The sequence below is a fragment of the Phocoena phocoena genome, chromosome 7, assembly GCF_963924675.1.
Source record: "Phocoena phocoena chromosome 7, mPhoPho1.1, whole genome shotgun sequence".
Lineage (NCBI taxonomy): Eukaryota > Metazoa > Chordata > Mammalia > Artiodactyla > Phocoenidae > Phocoena > Phocoena phocoena.
Genome location: NC_089225.1, coordinates 106,410,345 through 106,434,614, shown reverse-complemented (window position 1 = coordinate 106,434,614; position 24,270 = coordinate 106,410,345). Strand labels below are relative to the sequence as shown.

Here is a 24,270-nt window from a genome sequence, read left to right as displayed (position 1 = left end):
TATCTGACTGCCTTCCCTGAAATCCACACAGCATAGAAACCACTGGTCCATGAACTTCACATGCTACTTTGAAGGAGAGAGAATTTGCCTTCATAGATGGAACTGCAGTCTGCAAAGCCCCTCTGTTGGGGCCGAAGGGCCTCTACACAAAGGAAAGAACTTTCCAGGTCTGCAACCTCTCCCACAGGGCACATCTGCTTCCCAATCACTCTATTCTCTAAAGGGTCATCTCCATAAAGGAAATAAAATTTCCCTTGAAAAAGGACTTAGCATAAGTGTGTGTGTGCATGTGAAGGAGAGGTTTTGTTTTTTTGCTTTACCAGGTGACATATGGCTATATATCCATTCCAAACGGGGATTCTACATTAGGTCTATAATAGGTTAGCTAGAGTGACCATGAGATGTTTCCACTTTGCTCAATTCTTATTTCATTAAAGCTAGAACCCAGAAAAACCAATGAAAATAAAATCAGTGTTGCAAAAGCAATAGTCATTAAATGTACTTTTTTGTGCCTTTCAAAATCATACTTTTCCAGCTCCAACTCCATCTTTTATGTCTAATTTTAAGACAGTATGCCCTCTGTAATGGCCTATATGGGAAAAGAATCTAAAAATAAAGAGTGGATATATGCATGTGTATAACTGATTAACTTTGCTGTACACCTGAAACTAACACAACATTGTAAATCAACTATACTCCAAAAAAAAAAAAAAAAAAAAGACAGTATAGTAAGAGTTCCATTCCGAGAGTGCCTTTGTTAGCCTAGGTACCCAACTAACACAATCAGCTATACAGTACTGTACTGTAATAGGTTTATAATACTTTTCACACAAATAATACATAAAAAACAAACACAAAAAGTAAAAAACATTTTATTTATTTTTTTTGTGCTACGCGGGCCCTCACTGTTGTGACCTCTCCCGTTGCAGAGCACAGGCTCACGTAACGTTCTACATTCGGGTCCTGAGCCTCAAAAACTAACAGTGCCTCCTCAAATAAAGAAAATCCCCTTGCCATTTCCTACGTCGTGAATCTCTTCGGTTCTTCAGTTACTTCTTCCTCTTGTCTCTCTCCGTCCTTCCTCTGGGCCTTCAATTCCTGGGTCTTCTTAGCAGTACCAGCTACATCACTGCTGCTTTCACACTTGCTTCAGGACATCCTCAGCTTGAAATAAAGATACTGTACTACTGTACCCTATACGGTCCTGTACAGTAAAGTACACAAAGGCACAGCCACTTGTAGAGGATGCACGCACGTTACAATGTACACTAGACGTGGGAACTAACTTACGTGATTGGACATGCGAACGCACGTTCACATTTTTGAAAGCTCGCAACTTGAAGGTTCGTATGTTGGGGACTTGCTGTATGCCATTCACATATTTTTCTAAAACAAATGTACAAGGTCAATTCTGCCTCATTATCTATTTTTAAGGATTACCCCTGCACCTCTATCTCAAATATTTTAATGCTCAAAGAAGTCCTGGCCTCACACACTGAAATGTTTGGAAGTAGCAAGTGTAAAAGCACCGTATTATAAAATCAAGTTTCAACATAATTGGTTAATTCAGAAACCATAAAATAAAGCCAGAGAGATGGAAAATCAACAGTGGGGTAGATGAGACACGGCCAGAAGGTCATGTGATAATTACCTTCTTTCTTTTTCTTGACGGGTCTAGTAGAAATTCTCTCTGAAAGAAAAATGGGATTCATGCTGTGATGGGTCCTTGTTTCTACTTTGTGAGATCGGTAATTCCACTACCTTCCACTCATGTCCCATTATCAACACAAACTCAAGGAGTCTTCATGGAAAATAACCTCCCTCTCCAAGTCTGTAACATGGTGCTCTCTGTTATCCAGACTCAGCTTTAAAGTCAGCTTTAAAAACTGCATCCTCTCTCTTGCTCTCCTTAGAAAGTTTTGCCAGATTTTCCTTTACAACCGCTTCTACACCCACCACTTCCTTTCCATTCTCCCAGTACCCCTCTAGCTTTTATCTTTATACCTTGCATACTATAGCTCCATTGGCACACACCTGGTGAGTGATTGACAGCTGGCAGGCCCCATCAGTGGCCTTGGACACACAAAGGTATCCCGGCCTTTGGGGAGACAAGTGGGAAAACCTGGCATATAGTGGGGTAAGGATGATAAAGTGTAAACTGTGCTCTCATGGAGTATTTTGGGATCCAGAGATGGGTGAGTATAGTAGGCTAAATAATGCTCCCCACCGACCCATGAATTTGTTCTAATCCCCTGACCCATGAATGTGTCAACTTACATGGTAAAAGGAACTTTACTAATGTAATTAAATGAAGGAGCTTGAAATGGAAGATGATTCTGATTATCTGAGTAGGGCCAATGTAATCGCAAGGGTCCATACAAGAGGGGGTAGGAGGGTCAGAGTGAGTAGTAGGAGATGTGTTGACAGAAGAAGAGGTTGGAGTGATGTGAGGAAGGGGCCACAAGCCAGGAAATGAAGGCTGCTTCCAGAAGCTGAAAAAGGGGAGGAACACATTCTCCCTGGAAGAAGGCTCCAGAAGGAACCACCCCTGCCGACACCTTGACTTGAGTCCAGCGAAACTGATTTCATACTTCTGGTCTCTAGAACTGTAAGATGATAGATTTACATGGTCTCAAGGCACTAAGTTTGTGGGGATTTTTTATAGCAGCGATAGGAAACAAATTCAGTGAATTTTAAAGGACTTCAGCAGAGAGTGTGCTGTTTGAGCTGGGCCTTGTAGGTCGAATGGGGTGGATCAGGCAGAAAGGTGGTAAAGGTCATTTGAGGTCTCCATGGGTTAAAGCACTCTACCCTCTAATCCATCTTGCATTCCTTGATCAGATTCATACCTCTAAAACACTCTTTCAACTTCGTCAATCCCTAACCCAAACCTCCCACAATTCCTCCATGATTAAATGAAGGGTTCAGCCTCCTTTCTGGGGCCGCAGGACCTCCACAATCAGCCCAGCTCATGTATTGAGTCTTATAACCCACAACTTCTTGACACTCATGGGGAGGATTTTCATGCCATCCTTTCTATATAGAATTCCTCATGACATTTTTGCTTGTCAGAACTATTCTTCTTTTAAGACCCAGCTCAGTGCAAACTGTTCCATGAAACTGTCCTCAACCTCAAAGACAGAAATGAACTTCCCTCCCCTAAGCTTCTGCCTCTCTTCCTGCCAGAGAATCTCATTATGGCATCTATGAGCTGTGTAATCCTATGTTTATAAACGTGCAGCCTTCCTCCTGGTTAGGGGCTGGGGGCCACACCTTACAGTCCCTGTGGCTTCAGATGTATTCAATAAATATTTGCTTGTCATTAGAGTGGCACGAGGAAGGACCATCTGGGGCATGTGACAGAAAGAGTCAGAAGGCATGGGTTCATCTGTGACAGAGACCTGGCCCGTTTAGTCCACATCAGGGGGCCGAGATGAGGACCAAAGAGATATATATATATATATATTTTTTTTGTGGTACGCGGGCCTCTCACTGTTGTGGCCTCTCCCGTTGCGGAGCACAGGCTCCGGACGCGCAGGCTCAGCGGCCATGACTCACGTGCCCAGCCGCTCCGCGGTATGTGGGATCTTCCCGGACCGGGGCAGGAACCCACGCCCCCTGCATCGGCAGGCAGACTCTCAACCACTGCGCCACCAGGGAAGCCCCAAAGAGATATTTTTAAATTCATTTAAAAATATTATTTTTCAAGAATGAATTTCAGATGGCTATCCAGAAAACACTCATTCTGATGTATTATTTTCAGATACATAGTTCTATTATTGTTACTTTCAACATTGGCCCCCTCCAAAAGTCTAAGACCCTCCCATGCCAATTTAGTTTACTTTCCTGTGACCAAATTACCCAGTGGCAATTATTAGTGGCAGTGCCAAGGCCACAATTTACTGTCCTACCTTCAACAATATAAGAGTTTGAATACTATTCAGCCATAAAAAAGAACAAAATGTTGTTATTTGCAGCAACATGGACGGACTTGGAGGGCATTACATTAAGTGAAATATGTCAGATGGAGAAAGACAAATATTGTATGATATCACTTATATGTGGAATCTAAAAAACATAACAAACTAGTGAATATAACATAAAAGAAGCTGACTCATAGAGAACAAACTAGTGGTTACCAGTGGGGAGGTGGGGAGAGGAAACATAGAGGTGGGGGAGTGGAGGTATAAACTATTGGGTGTAGGATAGGCTCAAGGATGTATTGTACAACATACAGCCAATATTTTGTAATAACTGTAAGTGGAAAGTAGCCTTTAAAAATTGTATAAAAATTAAAAAAATTTTTAAAGTGTGAGAGTTTATGCGCTTAGAGGATTAAGCTGTAATGTAAGCCAGCAAATGTAACAGCCACATGGAATGTTAGTGATAATATATGCATTGCGACCCAGGCAAGGGGCGTCATGATGGTTTTCTGGAAATTCTGCTAAAGCTGGAAGTTGATGACTTGTGGCACTAAATCCTTGATTGTAGCACTTTGTCACTAGAATACCTGAATCAAGGTTTTCAGGGGCCATCCCCCGCAGCGCACACTCAGCTTCCAGTTCTTGGATGCTTCATGGTTTCCTTCAATTTCAAATTCCCTGAGGGTGAACCACTTTCCATATGCATCCTGTATACACTTCTCCGAGGTGCCTGTGAGACCAAGACAAGCTGAGCTCCCTTTGTGGCCAGGGTGTGCCCCCAACTGTGAATACCCCAGAACTTGACCTCCCGCCACGTGAATCTGGGCTACTCGTTTTGGGTTCATAATCCACAGCAGGATAGCTGAGTCCCCTCTCTGGGGCTCTACAGCAGTCCGAAAGGCGAGGGCAGGAGCAGACGTCCTGCCCTGTGTGCATACTCTGACCCTCGTGCAATGAGAAGGACAGTGATTACTACCAACATTCACTTTAAAAAAATATTTCACTATATTCAAAAGAGAAAAAAAATGGATGACTCTAAAGAATAGGCAAGATTCGTTCCCTTCCCTTCTCTGAGACCCGGGATAGAGCCAGGCTGAGTCTCTGAGGCAGCAGATGAGGTCACACACGGGACAGTGTGGCAACCGTCACCACAGCCATGTCTGCCTTGTCCTGTACAAAAGTTGATCAGCCAGTGAATGGCAATCAATTATTGCAATAACATTTTGGGCTCATAGCTATTTTATGTTAAAAGCAATTGTAGAAATGTTATCAAGTGGGAAAAATTAAATTATATATATGCTATACAATCATTGGGAAAACATTTATTTATACTTTTCGGTACCTAAAGAACCATATTTTGGGAGGAGGGAATCAATTATGGTAGAAGAACATTTGTACTGTATTTTAACAGTGTAATTTGCAAACTTTTCTATCTGTTATCTTGTTTTTTTCTCATAATAATATGGTGAGGAAAGTTTTATTATTATTTCCATTTTGTAGAGGACAGTTCAGGATGAGAGAGACTTAGTAACTTGGCCCATACAAAATAGACACTCTTGGCACAGCTGAAACTCGAATCCTGGTCTTCTGAGTCTAAATCTTGTGCTTCTCCCAGTTAGCACAAGGCCATACAGATGCTATAAGGGAATGTGGCTGTGAAGGTTGCTGTTGGATTTCTCAAATGTGTACATCTTCCATCCTGTTATTGAAGCACTTGCCCCTGTATTGGGTGCTGGATGGGCGCCTGTGGACCTTTTCCTTGGGGGAAAGTGGAGATGGCCTGGTAGGCTAATGTTTATTAATTTTAAAAGAGTGGGAATGCCATCTTTCCTCCAGCCTATCTGGGATGCTGTGTGGAAAAGAGCTAACAGAACAGAACTGAGGCTGCTTTCTTTAGAAAGTCTGCTTGCAAGGTTGGCGCTTGGCTGGTATCTGGGAACTTGGATTTGGGGAGGGGTCTCACCACTCCCAGAACTTAAGAGTAGCTCACTGTGCCTTAACTGTTTATACAAACAGTATGGTTTATGTGAACACCTGCCTTCCGTCTGGGAGTTTGGAATTTTGGCATGTGCTGGGCAGAGGGTACTTATGTAACTAACCCCTGATAAAAACCCTGGACTCTCAGGCTCAGGGCAGCTTCCCTGGCAGACAACACTTCACATGTGTTGTTACAATTCATTGCTGGTGAATTAAGTGTGTCCTGGTGACCCGACTGGGAGAAGACTCTTGGAAACTGACACCTGTACCGTGGGCCTTTTCCCTTTGCTGATTTTGCTTTGTATCCTTTCAATTTAATAAATCACAGCCATGAGTTCAACTATATGCTGAGTCCTTTCAGTCCTCCTAGTGAGGCACCAAACCTAGAGACCCCCAATACAGGTGTCTACCCCCTGTATAATATATTATTCACACGGGAGTTTTCCAGTTGAAAAATTTAGAAGACCACGAAGCCCACCTTTTTCCATTTTCTCCTTGTATAAAATCCCCTTCGCCTCACCACAAGTCACAGGAAGTTCAGGAAGCTGAAAATCCACATTTGTTTCTCTGGGAATTCTTGGACCTGCAAGGAAGCATTGGTTTCTTCATTCCACCTTGCTCTAAAATTGTGTTCCGTCTCTCCTCACCCATCTTGAGATCCTTCTTTATGACTTAAAATGTAATGGAAGGATTTCCCCCATGAATTAGGTACATTTCTAGGCAGGTTAGGTACATAAAGATAACGTCACCCTCCACCACCATCCTCTAAAATCCTACATACAAACCTCTTGTGGAAGGATCTGATTCCCAAGCTTGCTGGTCCCAACTACCTATTGCATGATAATTTTCCTCCTGCTGATTTGAAGGAAGATTTATAGTCATATTATTGCTTTTAAGTTATGCAGATGGAGAAAAAAACCCTCAACTTTTAATTTTTTCTCCCCATTTGAGGGTTCACCTGGGGAAAAAAGGAGGATTGCAACGGGGCCCCCAGCAGGGGCAGTGTCTGTCTTCCCACCTTGCTCTCTGTTTCACTTCTCTCTCATGTGAGCTTTCTCTGTGGCTAGAAGGTAGTTTGCTCTAGAAGAAACTGCACATTGCTCAGGGAGAGGGTTTCTGTACATCCTTGGGTGAGGGTGCTGGCATCTAATGCCTCTGAAACAGGTGTTGAAAGTCTTAGAAAGAATGTCAGTAGCAGGAGCACCTTCTCTTGCCCTTCTGGCCAACATTGAGGAGGATCCTTTAAAGACAGGTCTGGGGGCTTCTCTCTGGATGGGGTGAGTAGGCTGTCAAGAGCCCTTCCAGCGTCAGTTCTATTAGAGCTGGGGTGGGTGTAGGGGGCCATTCAGTCTAATTCACCTGCCAGCCACCAATTCACAGAGGAGGAAATTGAAGCAAGAAAGAACAGTGGACAAGCCAAAGTTACACAGTCAAAGGAATTTTAGGAATTAGGACATAGGTCTTGTGTTACCACCCAGAGTCCCCCTAGGCGGGGAGCCTATGGCTCTCTATGTGGGCAAGACAAAGGTGAGAGAAATATCACGTGAGTCATACCTTTTATATATTTTTCTTTGTATTTCCCTCCTCAAAAGTTATCAGTGCAGTGAGAGCAGCCCTGCACAGGCCCAAGGAGGCCGGGGGGTCTCTCACAGAACTTCTGACTAATCAATGGAGTGCGTGCTATCACCATCCATCCTGTCATGTGGTCGAAATTGACAAGACCAAGGACTTATCCTAACGTTTGCTATCGGCTCTGTAAGCCAATTAAGAAAATTTATTGATCACTAAAAATACGGATTATAAAATAAAAATTTAGATGTTTAATTATTAAAACTGCATTAATCACTTATTTTTACCTTTTTTTCTGCCTCTTTTCAAAGGCCCAGTGTTGATTGTTTTTCTCCCTGAGGAAGTAGAAAAGTAACATAAATGTCTCTTTTTATAACATTGCATTGCAAATAGTAGTGTTTTGCAAAAATACTATTCAAATGTCACTTTTTAGGAGTTTACCTAGTACTTCAAGAAAAATATCAAATGCTTAGATCAGGAGTTAGGAACTTTTTCTGTAAAGGGCCAGATAGTAAATATTTAAGGTATTGTGGACCACAATCTCCTTTGTGACTACTCAACTCTACTGTTTTATTGTAAAAGCATCCATAGACAATTCATAAATGGAAAGATGTGACTGTGGCTGCGTTCTGATAAAAAATTATTTACAAAACAATTCATGGGGCTTCCCTGGTGGCGCAGTGGTTGAGAGTCCGCCTGCCGATGCAGGGGACACGGGTTCGTGCCCCGGCCCGGGAAGATCCCACGTGCTGCGGAGTGGCTGGGCCCGTGAGCCATGGCTGCTGAGCCTGCGCGTCCGGAGCCTGTGTTCTGCAACGGGAGAGGCCGCAACAGTGAGAGGCCCCCGTACCGCAAAAAAAAAAACAATTCATGGGTTGAATTTGCCCTGTGTGCCATAGTTTGTGGAACCCTGGTCTAGACTTAGTTAGTTACAAAGATGATGTTTAACTGAGATATATCCTATATTTCTTTTACTCCAACTCATTCCAAATAAAACTGAAACCGTGTTTTATGTGTTTCCCAAGCAACAGAGCAGCAAGGTGAGAAGAGTAATGAAGTTGTACATCTTTTGAGTCCTTGTTGTGTGCCAGGAACTATCCTTAGACCTTGCCTCTATTAATTTACTTTATCCTTAGAGCAAATTTAGTCAAATTAGGGACTTAGTGAAATAGGGACTAATACTATCCTTATCTTACAGATGAGGAAATTGATATGCACAGATATAAATGAAAATTAACTAAAAGCATTGAAGATTTGCTTTGATAAAGAGGCAGAGATAAAAGGCAGTAATATTAGGTCTCAAGGGGCACTTCATGCTCAACTCTATAGGTCAGATAGCTGCTGTAAACCTAAACTTGAAAGATTTTTGTATCAAAAATGGTCTCAAAAATGAGCAAGGACTTAAAAACTAGCCCAATGGCTCAATGAAGGGGAGCTTATAAAATTGATGCCCAAGTTCCAAAAGTTGTAGGGTTAGAGATGGCACAAAAGGTTGACTCAAGAGATATTTCAGAAAAATGTAGTATCTGATTTAATTGTTGATTTTGTCCAAAAAGATTAATCATGTCCACGTTCATGTTCAGGTCTGCCATCATTCAAATGTGTCTGAATGTTGGAAGTCAGGGATGCTTTCTTGCTAAAGGTCTGTGCCCATCATTCTGTTCCCATGGCTGGAATCCTGGGGTGTTAATTTGGGTAATGCAGGTCCCAGGAGAAAATCCCCTCCAGAAAGTCAATCATGACTAATCTTTCCTTTAAGCAGATTATGACCAGATGAGGCTGGAAAGGAATATTTCCTTCAACCAAACACAAAAAGCCTTCTGGTTGATGATGTTATCTCATATTCTGGGACTTTGCCATAACAATTACTCAAGTTAAAAAAAAAAAATCTCACCAAACTAAAAATGGCCCCATGAGACATTTATTAATGATTTTCATCCCAAGAGAAATCACACCCCAAGATCAACATGTTCTACCTTAAAAAATGTTATCCTTAGGAAGTTTATCAAAGTCTTAGGGAGGTACACTGAGGAGAGATTACTAAACCTGTATAAGAGAATCATAAGCATGGCTATGATTTTGAAGACCTAAGAGGAACAAGTGAATGAGGAAAAATGTAGACCTGAAAGTAGATGAAGCTCTCTTTAAAAGTTGCTCTAGATGGATTGGTTTCAAAGAACATTACCGTACCCAATATGGTAGTTATTAGTTGCCAGGTATAAAAGGTTATCCACACAGGTGTGGGTCTTGGTGAAACAGTCCTCTCCGGTCACTAATGATGCTGAAGTGGGAAAAGGCCAGTTCTGATTCTCTCTCTCTCTTTTCCTGCAAGAATCAAGGCCCGCTGTCCCACAAGAAGACACTTGTGCTCTCTTGGCTTTCTCCTTGCGCTCCTTTCCCATGCAGTGATGAAATTGAAATCCCAGCTCTAATTATGACTTGAGTCTGTCCAACAGTAGCCCTTATTGGCAAACGTGCATTCTCTTGCTCTCAGTTTCTCTCTGTTTAAATATTTCTGGGACTAGTTGGTGAGTTAGACTTTTATTTCATCAAAGCCTGTTGAGGACAAACAACTTCATGGCAAACAAACAGAAACTCGTTGTACTCCAGCTCAGTTCTCAGAAATTTGGTCTGGAGACCAGATCATATGAACAAAGTACTGCTAAACTTTACAGGGGTTATTTGTGTGTTAGTGAGCTCCAGCACTTTATTATCTTAGATCCAGAAAGTAAAATGTCTGGACAAAGTAGGATTTAATTATTCTTGGGTCTACCATCTTAATAAACAACTACTAATGCTATACTAAAACCCTACATTAACTCTTACAAATAATAATGTGGTCAGAAAAATTAAAAGTCATTTAAAAATAATTTTCTTAATAGTTGGAACTAATCTTTATGGGCAAAATAGTATATCAGGACGTTTAGGAGATCTTTTGGTTGCCTCAGAGTATCAGAGAGTCTGCAGTGTGTAAGAACAATAGAATAGGAGCCCAGTATGCCTAGATCCTAAAGCAAGTGTTAGTCTAGCCCTGTTGCACAGACCATGGTAAGCGATAGTGAGGTTGGTTCTGCTGGAACAGGCCTTCCCCACCTCCAGGTCTTGTGAAAGAGGCTACATTTCTTTCAAGAGAATTGTCAGACACCTCCCCTCAAGCCAAGACAAAATATATTAAAGGATCCACACAGGAGATGGATCTCAGTCCTTAGGACATCAGGGAAGGAGAGATTATCAGACTCATCCTTACCAATATAAAGGTGAACATCATGGCTAGTGTGTTCTGTGGTGGGAGAAGGGCTGAGCCAGGAGTCAGCAAGGGAATCAATGAAGAAGCATGATTCCTTTGGCTTGGTGGGGGGGCCCTGTGGATGGGAGTTGAACTGGATATTTTTGAGAGATACTCTTCCCAAAAGAACCACATAGGGCAACGAGGTAGCTGCTGCAAGGGTGCTAACCTTCCAGAAGGACCATCCAATGTCTTCATTCCCAAGCAAGTTGGCCACCACTCACTACTGACAGGTGGTAAAATATATTGCTTCTGCTGTTCTAGTGAGAAATTTCTAGCCAAATTTGTTTTTTCCAGACAAAGAGTTTTAGATTGTAATTTGTCTATAATTTGACAAATTTGTAAGTATGATTCAGGGACTAGCTGAGCCGTGAACAGGATCACAATGGGGCAGCCTAGCAGGAGATGGGGTCTGTCTTATTTGTTTGCCTCACTTCTCCTTCACAGCAGCTTTCTCCTGCCTGGAAGGGAAGCTCAGGGGAGTTCTACTGTCTTCTGAAAATTGCTCAGGGCGGAAGGAGGGTCTATCTCTACATGAGAGGGTGTGTGTGTGGGGGGGCGTGGGGAACTCAGAGTCTGACTCCACAGAAAGGAGTCTTAAGATGAACTTGAGAATGATTAGCTGCTGCTCCTGCCCTTCCAGCCAGCGATGTTAGGAATCCATTAAAGATTTGGGGAATCCATTAATGACACTCCTTGGGCTCCCTGTTCTTGTTGCCAATGAGAGAGCTGTCCATGGTCCTTACCAAGTCCAGTGGTAGATCTACAGAATGTGAAGCTGTATATGAAGCTGGGATGGGCCTTGATGGGCAGGCAGTCTCTTTATTATCATTTCACTTTACAGAGGAGTAAACTGAGGCAGAAGAGGCGAAGTGACAGACCCAAGTTTACAGGACTACCTCAGGGTGGTGGGACATGAGGCAGGACATCTTTATCACTTGTGAGTTACACAGTGTTTTATGGCTACAACTATTTCCAGCCACAAAAGTTACCAGTTCATCAGAGGCAGCACTTCAGTGGCCCTTGGGTCCTGGGTTTTGGCTGTGGATTCATCACCATATTGCTTGTTTGAGATATCATATTTCTCTCCCTGTCACGTTTTAGAAGCTGACTAAATCTGACATATTTCTCAACAGTTAGTAGCTACAGAAAGTAATTAGAGAAACAGGTCTATTAACAAAAGCATAGAATAAAGCATGAGAATTTAGATGTTTAGTTAGTAAAATTTATTTATGTATTTATTTCTTCTTGGTTTGCCTCTTTTCTTTGGGGCTCTGTTACTCAGCATTTCGATACCATGTCTACCCCTCTTTCTGAGAAAAATATAAAACAGATACTGCTGAAAAGTTGCATGGTATATAATAGTGCTTTTCAAAAATTCAGTTTTACTTTAAATTTTCAAAAGTTTACTGCATAAAGAAAAAAATTAACCCATAGCCTTGCACCTACTAAGCCTTTGATGGTTAACCTGGGTTCATCTTAGATTTCATTTTATTTGCCCTCACATTAAGAAAAATTCATTTATATCCACATTAATAAAAATGAATTTAAGACAGAGTTTTATTCCTTATATCTCAAGGAACACTGTGAGAATAATAATAATGAGAGCTAACAGTTAAGTGCTTATTATATGCTAGACATGAACATAAGACCCTTACTTCTACTACTTTATTTTAGGGATTTTTACTATCCCCACTACCAATGAAGAAACTGAAGCATCCTGAAATTAAAAAATTAAGTGAAGCAATGCAGATTTCCTTTGGTTGAGAGGCAGAATCAATGGCAGTAACACAAGACTTTGGATTGTCTAGGGAGATGTGATGGTGAGCTATACAGATAAAACATAGGCCATCATCTTAGCCCTAAATGAAGGCTTTTAGGCTGAAAATATCATGAAAGTGACCAAAGACCTTGTTCACATGGGTTTGGACAAAAAAATAGGATTTAAAGAACTAACCAAGAAAATATTGCCCAAGGGGAATTTGTAGAAATAGAACTTCAAGTCCTAGAAAACCTTAGGGTTAGAGATATCAAAAAAGGGTTGATTGAAACGCTATGTCAGGGGAATATGCTGTCAGATTTAGGAGGTGTGGGTGGAAAGATGGTGGGGTTTGTGCAGGTGAATCTCCTGAGTGCCATGTTCAAACATGTTGATCTCCAAAGCAGGGCCATAAAGTGCACACATTTCCTTTCCCCTTTCCTTTCCTTTCCTCTCTTCTCCTCTTCTTTGTTTTTCTTTCCTTCCTTCCTTCCTCCCCCTTTTCTCCCTTTCTTCCTTTCTGCTTTCTTTCCTTTCTTTCTTTCTTTCTTGCAGTACGTGGGCCTCTCACTGTTGTGGCCTCTCCCATTGCAGAGCACAGGCCCTGGATGGGCAGGCTCAGCGGCCATGGCTCACGGGCCTAGCCACTCCGTGGCATGTGGGATCTTCCCAGACCGGGGCACGAACCCGTGTCCCCTGCATCGGCAGACGAACTCTCAACCACTGCGCCACCAGGGAAGCCCTCTTTCTTTCTTCTTTCTTTCTTTCTTTCTTTCTTTCTTTCTTCCTTCCTTCCTTCCTTCCTTTCTCTCTCTCTCTCTCTCTCTCTCTCTCTCTCTCTCTCTCTCTCTCTTTCTTTCTTTCTTTCTTTTCTTTCAATGCCTGGACTACAATTTGGGCCTGTTCATAGACATCAACCATAGACATCTTAGACAAAAAAATATATATATTTTCTTTCCCTCTATCTTTCTCTGGCACTGTTTGATTCACCTTTCATCAAACCCGTTGAGGCCAAATAAATTAAAGATACAAAAGTTGTCTAGTTCAGCTTACCAGAGTTCTCCTTACTGGTAGATTTGGGGTTTAAGACCTGCTAATTATTGTTCTTTGAGAATTTTCTTACTCAAATACCCCACAGGAAGTAGAGTGGCTGTTCTTGGGTTTCCTATCCAAATACTATTTATTGACACCAGAGGCTTGCTATAGAAGTTAAGTGTTCCCCTCCCCTCAAGGCAAGTGAGAAGGCTTCAGTCTCAAGGTGATTAATCTGTGTCTCTAAGAGCTTGAAGGAGGCAGAGATGTTTAAAGACTCAAGCCTGGAAAGTCTAGAGAGGGTGACTGCATTGGGAGCCAACCCCACATCCACTGGTCGTAGGACCATGAAGAGGCATGGTTCTCACGAGCCTCCCTGGGGAAGGGAGGGGCTCAGTTAGTTCTTGAGAGATACTGTATCCAGGAGGATCATTTGGATGAAAGAGGTGACCCCAGGAGGGGTGTGGACCTCCTAGAAGCTGGGAAACTAAGAAGGAAATGGTAAGCCATCAGTTAGATTTCCTGCATCAGGGGACCTTCAGTTGAGAAAGTCTCTGTAAAGAGAGTGAATATCTGAAGAACCCACAAATATGGCTCATGCATCTGCCATTTCTGGGAGACATGAAGGATCTATTGTAAGAGGGCCATTCCTGCTCCTTACCACTTCCTTCTTTCCTTCCTCCTCAATCTGAATTAGCTAAAAGCAGCACATACTGAATGGTGTTAGAGAGGAAGTGTGGATGAAAGAAGAGGCTGGCCTTATCCAACTTGCTCACTACAAATTTTACAGTTTTAATATTATATCAGCTCAGTCTTTTAAATACTGAATGAGAATATCACTGCTGCTGAAAAGGATTAGCACAACTCTGGGGCTTATCTAAGACTTCGTCCTGGGGCACGGTAAGAACTATTTGAGAGAACAGGTTTGACAAGGAAGTAAGTATGAGAAAGAACCAACTGTGCTTAGACTACCCATGCCAAGTATTATAATAAATCAAGTATGGCAGTGAGATTTCACAAAAACTCAGAGAACAAAAGTCTTAGACTTGGGTAAATAGAACCTGGGAAATAAACAAGGTGATAAAGATAAGTATGGAGAAAAAAATGATAGAGATGCTAAAAATATAAGTATATATTTATTTACACTTATTTACACTTATATTCTAAAATATATATAGCATATAATAATAATATATTTAAATATATATATGGTGTTAGAAATAATCAGAAGAAATGGAAACAAAATGTATCTGAATATGTTTCAACTCCAGAAGGAAAATCTTGCCACCTCTACAGTGCTGTATAAACCCAACAGCAGTATTTTATATGATGTGATGTAAAAGAATGAACAAAAGAAATAAAGTGTACAAGAAAAACATTAGTAGAATGGGAGAGGGGTGGGAAAAAGAAGAGAGATGAAGAATAGGAAGAAAACAAAGAATGAGATAGAAATGAAAATTACAGAACTTAATTCAGAGAATGGAGGGTCACGTATCTCTACTGCACCAACACGGTGTGGTATGTGCTATTAGTTTGGTTTAAATAACTGTGTTTAGATCTGATGTGATACCAGGAGTCTGGCTTCTGCTTAATTGATTAAGTTCTCTCTTGTCTGTTTCTCCTCATTTGGTTGAGAACTGTGTTCATCAGTTACAACAAACTTTTCTAACGCTTTCTCTCTTATTTCCTACTCAGGGCTGGCTTGTCTCTGGCCACAAAGCTCTGTGTTGCATCCAAGTTCCAGCTCCTTTTATTGCCAGAGGGTCTCAAGCGACAAGGGTAGGTTTGAACCAATGGAGAGTCTGAATTTTCCTCTTTATTTGAGGAAATCAGTGACTTTGGATGAAAACATGGAGAACAAGTAAGCAGATTGCTATTTGTTACCCATAATCATCCTTTCTTTTCTTCCATAGGGATAGAGTTACAACCAGACCCTTGGCTGCCTATCTAGAGATTATATTTCTTAGCCTCACCTCCCAGCTAGCTCTGGCCATGTGACTAAGGGTTCTCCAATAGGATGTGAGCAGAAGATTCTGGGTCTTTCCTTTAAAAGAAATAAATGGGTGATATCCCTGTCAAGAAAAGGCAGTAAACAAATCATTTGAATTCTTAAAGAAGAAAACCAAAATAACAGAAGAAATAATTGAAGATAAGTTCAAGAAAAAGTTTCCTGAAATTATAAAAAAATGAATATACATATCATAAGTACATGTATTTTCACTCTGTAGCAGAGAAAATTGTCTCCAGTCAACCCTGAAATATATTCCAGCAAACTAACCATACTTTAAAGAATTGAATGGGCAGCCTGGGCAAAACAAGTCATTTTCAAGGGAGAGGGATCTCGTTGGCTATAGAATTTTCCATAGCAACATTTAATGACACAGAAAAAAAGTACAAGAAGTACAAAATACTTCTAGAAGTAAAGAGTGAGCAAATTATTTTCAGGTATAAATAATAAAAACAAATACTTTTGAATAAGGATATTCTGGAAATACTGTTCCTATGAGTACTTGTTCCTTTGAGAAGACTACTAGAGGATCCACTTCAGCAAACCAAGACAGGACTGGAAAAATTTTGGCAAAAGGATTAAAATAAAAATGGAGATGAGGTGACAGACCAGGGCATAAATGTATATGCCCTTACAATATAGAAATTATATAATATAAAAAAAAATTGGGAGGAAGGGAGAAATATGGGTGGTAGGGCATGGGCATAGTTTGTTCTACAGCTAGGAGTCAAAGGGTATTATTTGGATAAATAAAGGATAAATATAAAGCACATTTAATAGCTAAAAGTTAAAAATAAAGGGAACATCATGGCCTAAATTGGGTGAGGGGGAAAGAGAAATAGAACATACACTAATTTTATAAATCTCCTGGGTGGGAAATTAATGGGTTCTGTCTAAAGAGAGGACCAAAGGTATCACATAAAGGTAATTCTAAGAGTAATCACTATAACAAAAGTACAAACCTTTGGAAGTATCAGAAGTATATACTCCTAACCAATGGAAATATGGGAAATGAGCAGGGGCTCAACCATTCATTTCCTTTAAGGGAAGGACCTGAAAGAGGCTCATATTTTTTCTACTCAGATGCCATAGTCGCTTGGCAGGGCAGGGAAAGCTGGGAGGGTTAGTCTCAGCTAAGCAGTCATATGCCCAGCTGTAACCACTACCACAAAAATGCAAACCTTCCTAAGTATCACAAGTACATACATGCACATAAATGCGTTGAAGGCAGAATGCAGAGTGTTGGCATTTTTAATATCTAAGACACTAGAACAAGATGAATCAACAATATAAATTAATATGACAGGAACAAGTTCAAACACTTTGGTCCTAAAAATAAAAATAGATGGACTTAATTCACTTATTTAAATAAAATATTTTGAGATTAGATTACAATGTAAACCCCAACTTTTAACCATATACAAAACACTCAAGTAAAAACATATTTTTAAATGTTGAAAATAAATGTATAGGCAAAAGTATATTCAGCATTCATCAACAAAAAGAAGCCAGGAAGTCATGATCTGAATTTCAAAGAAAGTGTGATTCAGGCCAAAAAGTTTTAAGCAAGTAGAAAATACAGGAAATGCCATGAGAGGTAAAAACACTCTACTAGTAGACAATTTTATTGTTATGTCCCTCAGTCCACGGCTGATCAAGTGGACAAAATGAGGAGGCTATGAAAGACTCAAATAATATGTTTTAACAGGGTTGATGTTATTGATACATATTCAACTCCATACCCAGAAAATAGAAATAGAGAATGTACGTTTTCTCCCACCCTCTCTTAAGTAACTCTTGGGTCAAAGAGTAAATATAAATCCAAATTGCAGGCTATCTGGCAAACAACAATAATAAAATGTTGCCTATGAGAACAGATGTATTATTTAATTTAAAATAATTCTAGAAAGAATGAAAATATGTATACATACAGCCAATTTTCATTATTCACAGATTCCATATTTGTGAAGTCACCCACTCCCTAAAGTTTATTTGCAACCCCCAAATCAGTACTCAGGGCACTTTCATGGTCATTCATGGTGATGCACAGAGCAGTGAAAAATCTGAGTTGCCGGCCGCACCTGTTCCCAGATGAGGTTGAACAAGGCAATGCTCTGTCTCCTTGTTTCAGCTTATTCTGTAAACAAGTTTCCTTTTGCCGACTATTTAGTTCCATGTTTTTCTCACTTTTGTGTTTTCTGTTGGTGATTTTGCTGCTTAAAATGGCCCCCAAGCCTAGTGCTGAAGTGCTGTCTAGTGTTCCTAAGACAGTGATGTGACTCATGGAGAAAATCTGTGTGTTAGATAAGCTCCGATCAGGCATGAGATATAGTGCTGTCGGCTGTGAGTTCAACATTGATGAATCAACGTATATATTAAATTAGGTGTCTTTAAACAGAAACACTCATAAAACAAAGATATATATTTATTGGTTTACAAAAATGTGACCAGAGGCTCACAGGAACCAGACCCTGTATTTCTCCTGGGAGCAAAGGTACAAGATTAGCTATTTTTGTGTTTGGGGTGATTCATGAAACCTATATACCATGAAAAATGAGAACCGGCTGTATATGTATACACACGCACACACACAATTATTTTCAGAGTTCACCCACTTTTTTCATTGTTTTTTATTTCATTTATTATACTTTTCAATCTCAGAATTTCTATTTGGTTCTTTTTAAAATATATATATATATAGTTTTGAAACTTGATGAATGAATGTGGGGTGGGGGTTAGGAAAAAGGGAGGAATCAAACACATCTTCTATACTTTTGGCTCAAGCAACTGAGTAGAATTAGTGCCATTTACTGAGATAAGGGTGAGTGGTGGTGGATGACAGGTTTGGAAGTGAAATAAAGGAAACTGTTTCATGTGTCAAATTTGAGACTCCAAGTGGAAGTCTGGAGTAAGAAGTTGAACTTATGACTTGGTAGTTCAATAGAGGCATCAAAGGAGGTGAAGTATAATTGGCAGTCATTAACATATTGATGGAATTTATAGCTACCAGACTGGATGTAATCTCTAGGGATGAAATCTCTGGTACATGCCAACATGTAGATATCAGGAAGCCATGAAAGGACCATCACCACCAACAGAACCACCACTATCGACACTATCATCAACATCACCAACAAATGACCAGGAAGGAGCTATTAGCAAGTAAGAGACCGTGATGCTCCAGAAGACAAGAGAGTGCATCAGGTTCTCCCAGCTTACCTGATCACAGTGATGCCAAGGCTTGCCAGGTGTTATGAAGCAAGAGGCAACCAATGACCTCCCAGTCAGAAAGACCATGATCATGCCACCCTCTGATAAGCTGCACCAGCTTCATCCTCTTGACTGGAGAAACCAGCCTGTTAGGGACAGATCCCTTCAGGTCTAATGCCCAGGCTCCTGGGAAGATGTTTGCCTCCCCATGCACACTGCTCTCCACACCTGCTGCCTACGCCTGCCTCACCCATGAGGTCAGCAGAGCCGCTCATCTGTGGTCAATCTGTATAGCCCTCTTGGGAGCCTGTGGTGTAGAGGCAGCCTCAACCTCACGATGAGATCTACAGAGAATCCTCATTAGCCAGCAACATCGATTACTACATCACTCTCCATGACAAAGAACTAACTACGAAAAATTACCAACCTTCTAATTGTAGTTTGCTGACATTTCTTTATCCCTCCCTTTATTTTAATGTCTTTTTTTGGCTTTAAGTATACCATCATATATTTGGATTAAACTTTTCACAAACTGATAGGATTAATTTATTCATTTAAGTTACTATCCAACACATTCTTGGATGCATCAATATGCAGAAGCTTAACTATTTCTAATGCAGACTCTCTTCTTACCTGCCACACAGCAGGAGGAAGGAATTCCTTTGATGCTAGGAACTTTAACCTGGGGCAAGGACAGATGGAGGAGGAAATCATTCCAAGTGTTTGGGGTATGACACTGGTCTAACCTTGTGGAATTAGTACTTTTCTGTTTCATCATGGTGGAAAAATACGGAGGTTCCCATGTTGCATTTAGTATGTGAGGTTGCTAGATTGTGGGGCTGTGTCAACAAGTATATGTGTCACTGGGAACCGTTGTGGTGACCGGACCCTGGGCTATGTTGCAAATGAGACCCTTGACTCTTTGCCTCTGGGTGAAACTCAGAGTTTTTAAGAAAGGGAAGCTCTGGGTTCACTTCTTTCTTCTCTGGAAGCAGGGGTCACTGTGAATTATCCTGCCACATTATAGGACGAGCTATGGGAACTTCGTATGCAGCCAACAGAATTCTATCCAGTCTTTAGCATGAGCACAAGCTTGGCCAAAGTCTTTCAAAATCTTGGCCTCTCTGCTAAAGCCTTCTATACCTCTGTTTTGTGGGATATCCCAAATCTGGTTTTTCCTTCCATTATGCCAAATTCCCATGCTACACCAGTAATGATGCTCAGTTTTGAAGTCTGTTTGTATACCTTCACCCAAAATGGGTACCATGAAGGAAGACTGGGTTTTAGCAGTCATTAGTATAGATGTGGTCTGATTTTCCAGGAAAGAGAAGTTGTAGAAGTTTGAGAGTGTGAAATGGGTAAATCGAGCCGTGAAAATTGAAGTGGGATGAGGCCCATAGGATGAGGTCTGGTAAATAGAACGTGTATAAAGAAGAGTCCTCAGTATTTGGAGATCAAAGAAAGACTGTAGAAAGTATTTTAATGATACTGGTAATAATATTTAGCCTATAAGTAGTAATGATTATTAAATTTAAGATATAGTTTTTTAAAAAGATATCGTAAACATCCTCACGTAAATGCTGAACAAATCATTCACATTATGTATTTAGGTGAAGGCAAGAAAGGAAATTTGAAAAAAAATGATAAAGATCACAAGCTGATTCAGATTTAGCAACAAGATGGGAGGCTGAAGTAGAAAAATTTATATACATCTTATTTTACTATTTTAAAAATACTTTCCGGGTCCTTTTTTCTCTATTTCTGCCAACACAATCCAACTCTATGGGCCTGCGTTTCTTACAGGGCTAACTAATCAAATTCCAGAGACCAGATTTTTAAAATGTAAGTCTTCATAACTACCAGAATTACAGAAAAAGGAGGGAAATTCCTCTCAAACCATAGCTGTAGAAGGAGAGAGAGCAGTCTGTACCACAAAACTAACATAAAGAATTGATTTGACAGTATTAAATTGAGAAATTTCATAAGAAGATAAGTCTCATAAAATATGGAGACGTGTCTGTTTGTAACCATTACCAATTTGTTCTGTTCTCTGTAATATAAACTTGTCCTTGAAAGAGTTATTTGAAGGGGTGTTGTAATAACTCCCACATTTGAAGTTATTGCCATTTCTTATGAAGACAATTTCTTCAGAAACTTAATTCTGATTGATTGTCTTGATCATTTGGGGGCCTGGCCATAATATTTTAAGTGACATTTGGATCCTTAAACTATACAGATGCTTGTAAGATTTTATATTGAATCAGAAGAAGATCCTTGGTATTCTGATTTCCTCATATGCAAGTGGATAATAAAATGACCATAGATTTCCTATTTAAGTAAAGAGTTTGAGAGTCTTGTCTCACTTAAATTTATTCCAGCTATTTTGTAATGGGAAAAAAAGATATTCATAGAGAGAAACAAATGGCTTCGGCATATAAATTTTTTAAGGTGTATGAAAATTCTTAGTAGAAGAACACTAAATAAGATGTGAATAAATGGATATGTCTTTGTTCTCCCCAAATTAATCTGCAACTTCAACATATTTCTAATTAGAACTTCCAATGGACTTGGGAAGGGAGTGGAGGAATCTTCTTGAGTTAATTTTAAAATTCACTCCCAGTGAATCATCATTCTGGTGCTACTTCTGAGCTCTCCTTTATCTTCTGCAATTTTCTTATAAAAGAAAAACTAATATATAGACAAGCAAAGACACTGTGTGATCAAAGTGGTGATTGAAATCATAATGTAATAGTGTAAGGAATATTTTTAAAATTCTCACCTCACATATACACAAATAGGCAAAACTCACAGGGTTTTGGATGTAAATATTAAAAATGATAAGGTACTTCAAATATTCTAGCATCAAATATAGAACAATATTTTTAAAATCTTCAGCTAGAAGCTGTTGTAAATATGATAGGAAACCAAAGAACTAGAGAGAAAAAAGCTAACAAATTTGATTCCTAAAAATGTATAACTTCTCTAGGACAAAATATTCCATTAACAAACCTAAAAGAAAAACAACAAATGGGACAAAATGACAGGAACATATAGAATCAAGATTTAATGTACATGTATGTCATAGAAAGATTTCTATATTCATTCAGTATGGTAAGAAAAATACAAACACCACAACATGACTGAGCATTCTATGACAGAGTTTTATGAAGAAGAAAAACCAATGACCAATAACAAATGGAAAATACTCAACCACACTAAAAATGAAAATAGTGCATGTTAAAGCATCCCTTAAAAAGACTTTTTGTAGTTCAATTTAAAATGTTAAATATTTTAATTTTCTAGGTATGATATAATAATTTTAAGAGGGAAAGTATGCATAGAATTATCCTATTTAGATAAATAAAACTACATTGCAAAATGTGTTAACACGTGCATAGGAAAATTCTGGAAAGATATATAACAGTGTTCATAAGAAACATATTTTAAAATCAGCATAAAAAACAATGTGAAGATATGAGCATTTTGAAAAACTAGTTACTTTAAAAGGCATTAATTTTTTGTCTTATTAAAGGTATAGAAAATAATAATAAACTTTAGCATTAAAAAATAGTTGGTTTGTAACATGAAAATCGAGTAAATTCTTATGCACTCTTACTTCTTTTCTCACTGTGTTTTCCCAAAGTAGAATTGCTTCCAGTATCCGTGGTATCTAGAAAGTAACAGGTGGTGGTCAGAAACTAAAAATTTTGAAACTGTAAAAAACTGTAAAACTTTGAAAACTCTCTTCACTACTTATGTGCATCAGTTTCCTCATTTATGAAACAGGGATAACAACAGTTATGCTGTTCAGGTTTTAAATTTCTTATGAAGATTAAATGAGATCTTAGTTGCAAAAGCTAATGAGAAATCACTGTATAAATCAGTAACATGCCAGAGAGCATCCTTCAAAACTATATGGTGAGTTCATGAATAGCTGTCTGAGGTCTTTTATTCCTGTCAGGGCAAAGGACCATTTATTTGTCTTTTGAGGTCTTTCCAAGGTTTTGACAAAGTGACACTATTATCTACCAGCAGAAGAGCACTTTTATTTCTTTGCTCCACGGTACTGCCATTTTTACCAGTGTATTTCAACGACATCATCCATGTATAATCAACAGGACCCATTCTGTTAAACAGAATTCTTTTCTCCCTGCAGTTCCCCAATGGGTCAGTTCAAGCAAATGAAGAGGGGAAGGGGATTCTGACATAGACTGGATGTACTCCTTGTCAAAGTATGCTTAGAGTCAAGTGCATCAGGAACTGGAGCTCTGATTTCAGACTCCAGCAATCCTGCAGCACAGGCCCTGTGACCTTCACCTTCCATAACTGGCCCGCCCCCTGTTGTGAGCTGGTAGGAGTTCTCCTTGAACACCGATCACTTACCACATCTCCCCCAGGGTCTGTGGTGTCTGCTGAACCACCTCTACCCTGACCTTGGGTGTCCTTACCCATCGTGTCAATGCTTGGCTACTTTCAGTCCTTGCTTCTTGGCTTCTAGACACACTTTTTGAAAAACACATGACATGGGAACATTTCTCAAGTCCTTGGAGCTCTGTTCCTAAGTTATGATTTGTAAAGAATTTTCATTTGCACCCCTCCCCTCACTTCTGACCAGCCACCTTTCACGGACTCCTACATCACAGGGTGACCCTACCTCTGAGGTCGCTTTCTCTTTTGTTGCTTCTCACTGTCCTTGTCCCTTCCTTTTAATCTGCCTTTTCTCTTTTCCTCTTTGCCCAAAATATGTATCTTTGTTTTACTATTTTTTTATATGCTTTTCCCATCCATCCATTAATGACTTTTTTATATACATTTGTACTTACTTTTATGTGACATTATTCTTTTCCAGAAATATTATTTATTACATTTATAGTATATACATAATTCAATTATTAAAATAATTTTTATAGATATTCTCATATAAATACTATAAGAAACTAATTTTTACCAGACAAATTCCAAATGTTGGAATACAGAAAGTGGACTTCTTTTCTATTCACTCAACAAGTGTGCTGAGCATCTTTCATGTACCAGGTGCTGAGGTAAGTGATGATGATGCATGAAGAGTGAATGCTTGTCAATCTTATGAGCAACCAGGGGACTGACACTTAATGAGTGAATACATTGAAGCATGGAGAATGTTAGGACACAGATTGTACAGGATACTCTGGGGATGCAGAAGGCAGGAGGAGCTCACAGACTTTGAGATGAGGGACCTCTTCTGGAGGAGGTATCGTGGAAGCAGTAGTTAACCAGATTAGGGAGAAAGGTGACTAAGATGATAGTCCCAGATGGATGGAGAAGCATGTGCAAAGGTCTGGATTCAGCAAATACAAGTAACCAAAAGGAGTTTAGTATGTCTGAACATAGAGTGAGAGAATGAGAGGGAATGGTGAGAATGGAGAAAGAAGCAGGAGCCTCAGGTATGGAGCTTTGGAGATCACATGAAGAAGAATTAAATTATTCCTAAAGAAAATTAAATGATATTTGGCTATTATGTAGGAAA

General features: G+C 39.8%; 1 protein-coding gene across 1 annotated transcript in view; it reads right to left on the bottom strand.

Annotated features, from left to right (window-relative positions):
• SP100 (SP100 nuclear antigen) overlaps nt 1–24,270 on the bottom strand; it is a 98,759-nt gene that overhangs the window by 12,434 nt on the left and 62,055 nt on the right. The window contains exons 12-17 of the mRNA XM_065880186.1: nt 23,213–23,322; nt 22,381–22,462; nt 7,757–7,804; nt 6,379–6,483; nt 4,511–4,653; nt 1,640–1,690 (exon numbers count right to left, since the gene is read on the bottom strand). Coding sequence (XP_065736258.1) covers nt 1,640–1,690; nt 4,511–4,653; nt 6,379–6,483; nt 7,757–7,804; nt 22,381–22,462; nt 23,213–23,322 — 539 coding nt within the window. The remainder of the gene's footprint in view (nt 1–1,639; nt 1,691–4,510; nt 4,654–6,378; nt 6,484–7,756; nt 7,805–22,380; nt 22,463–23,212; nt 23,323–24,270) is intronic.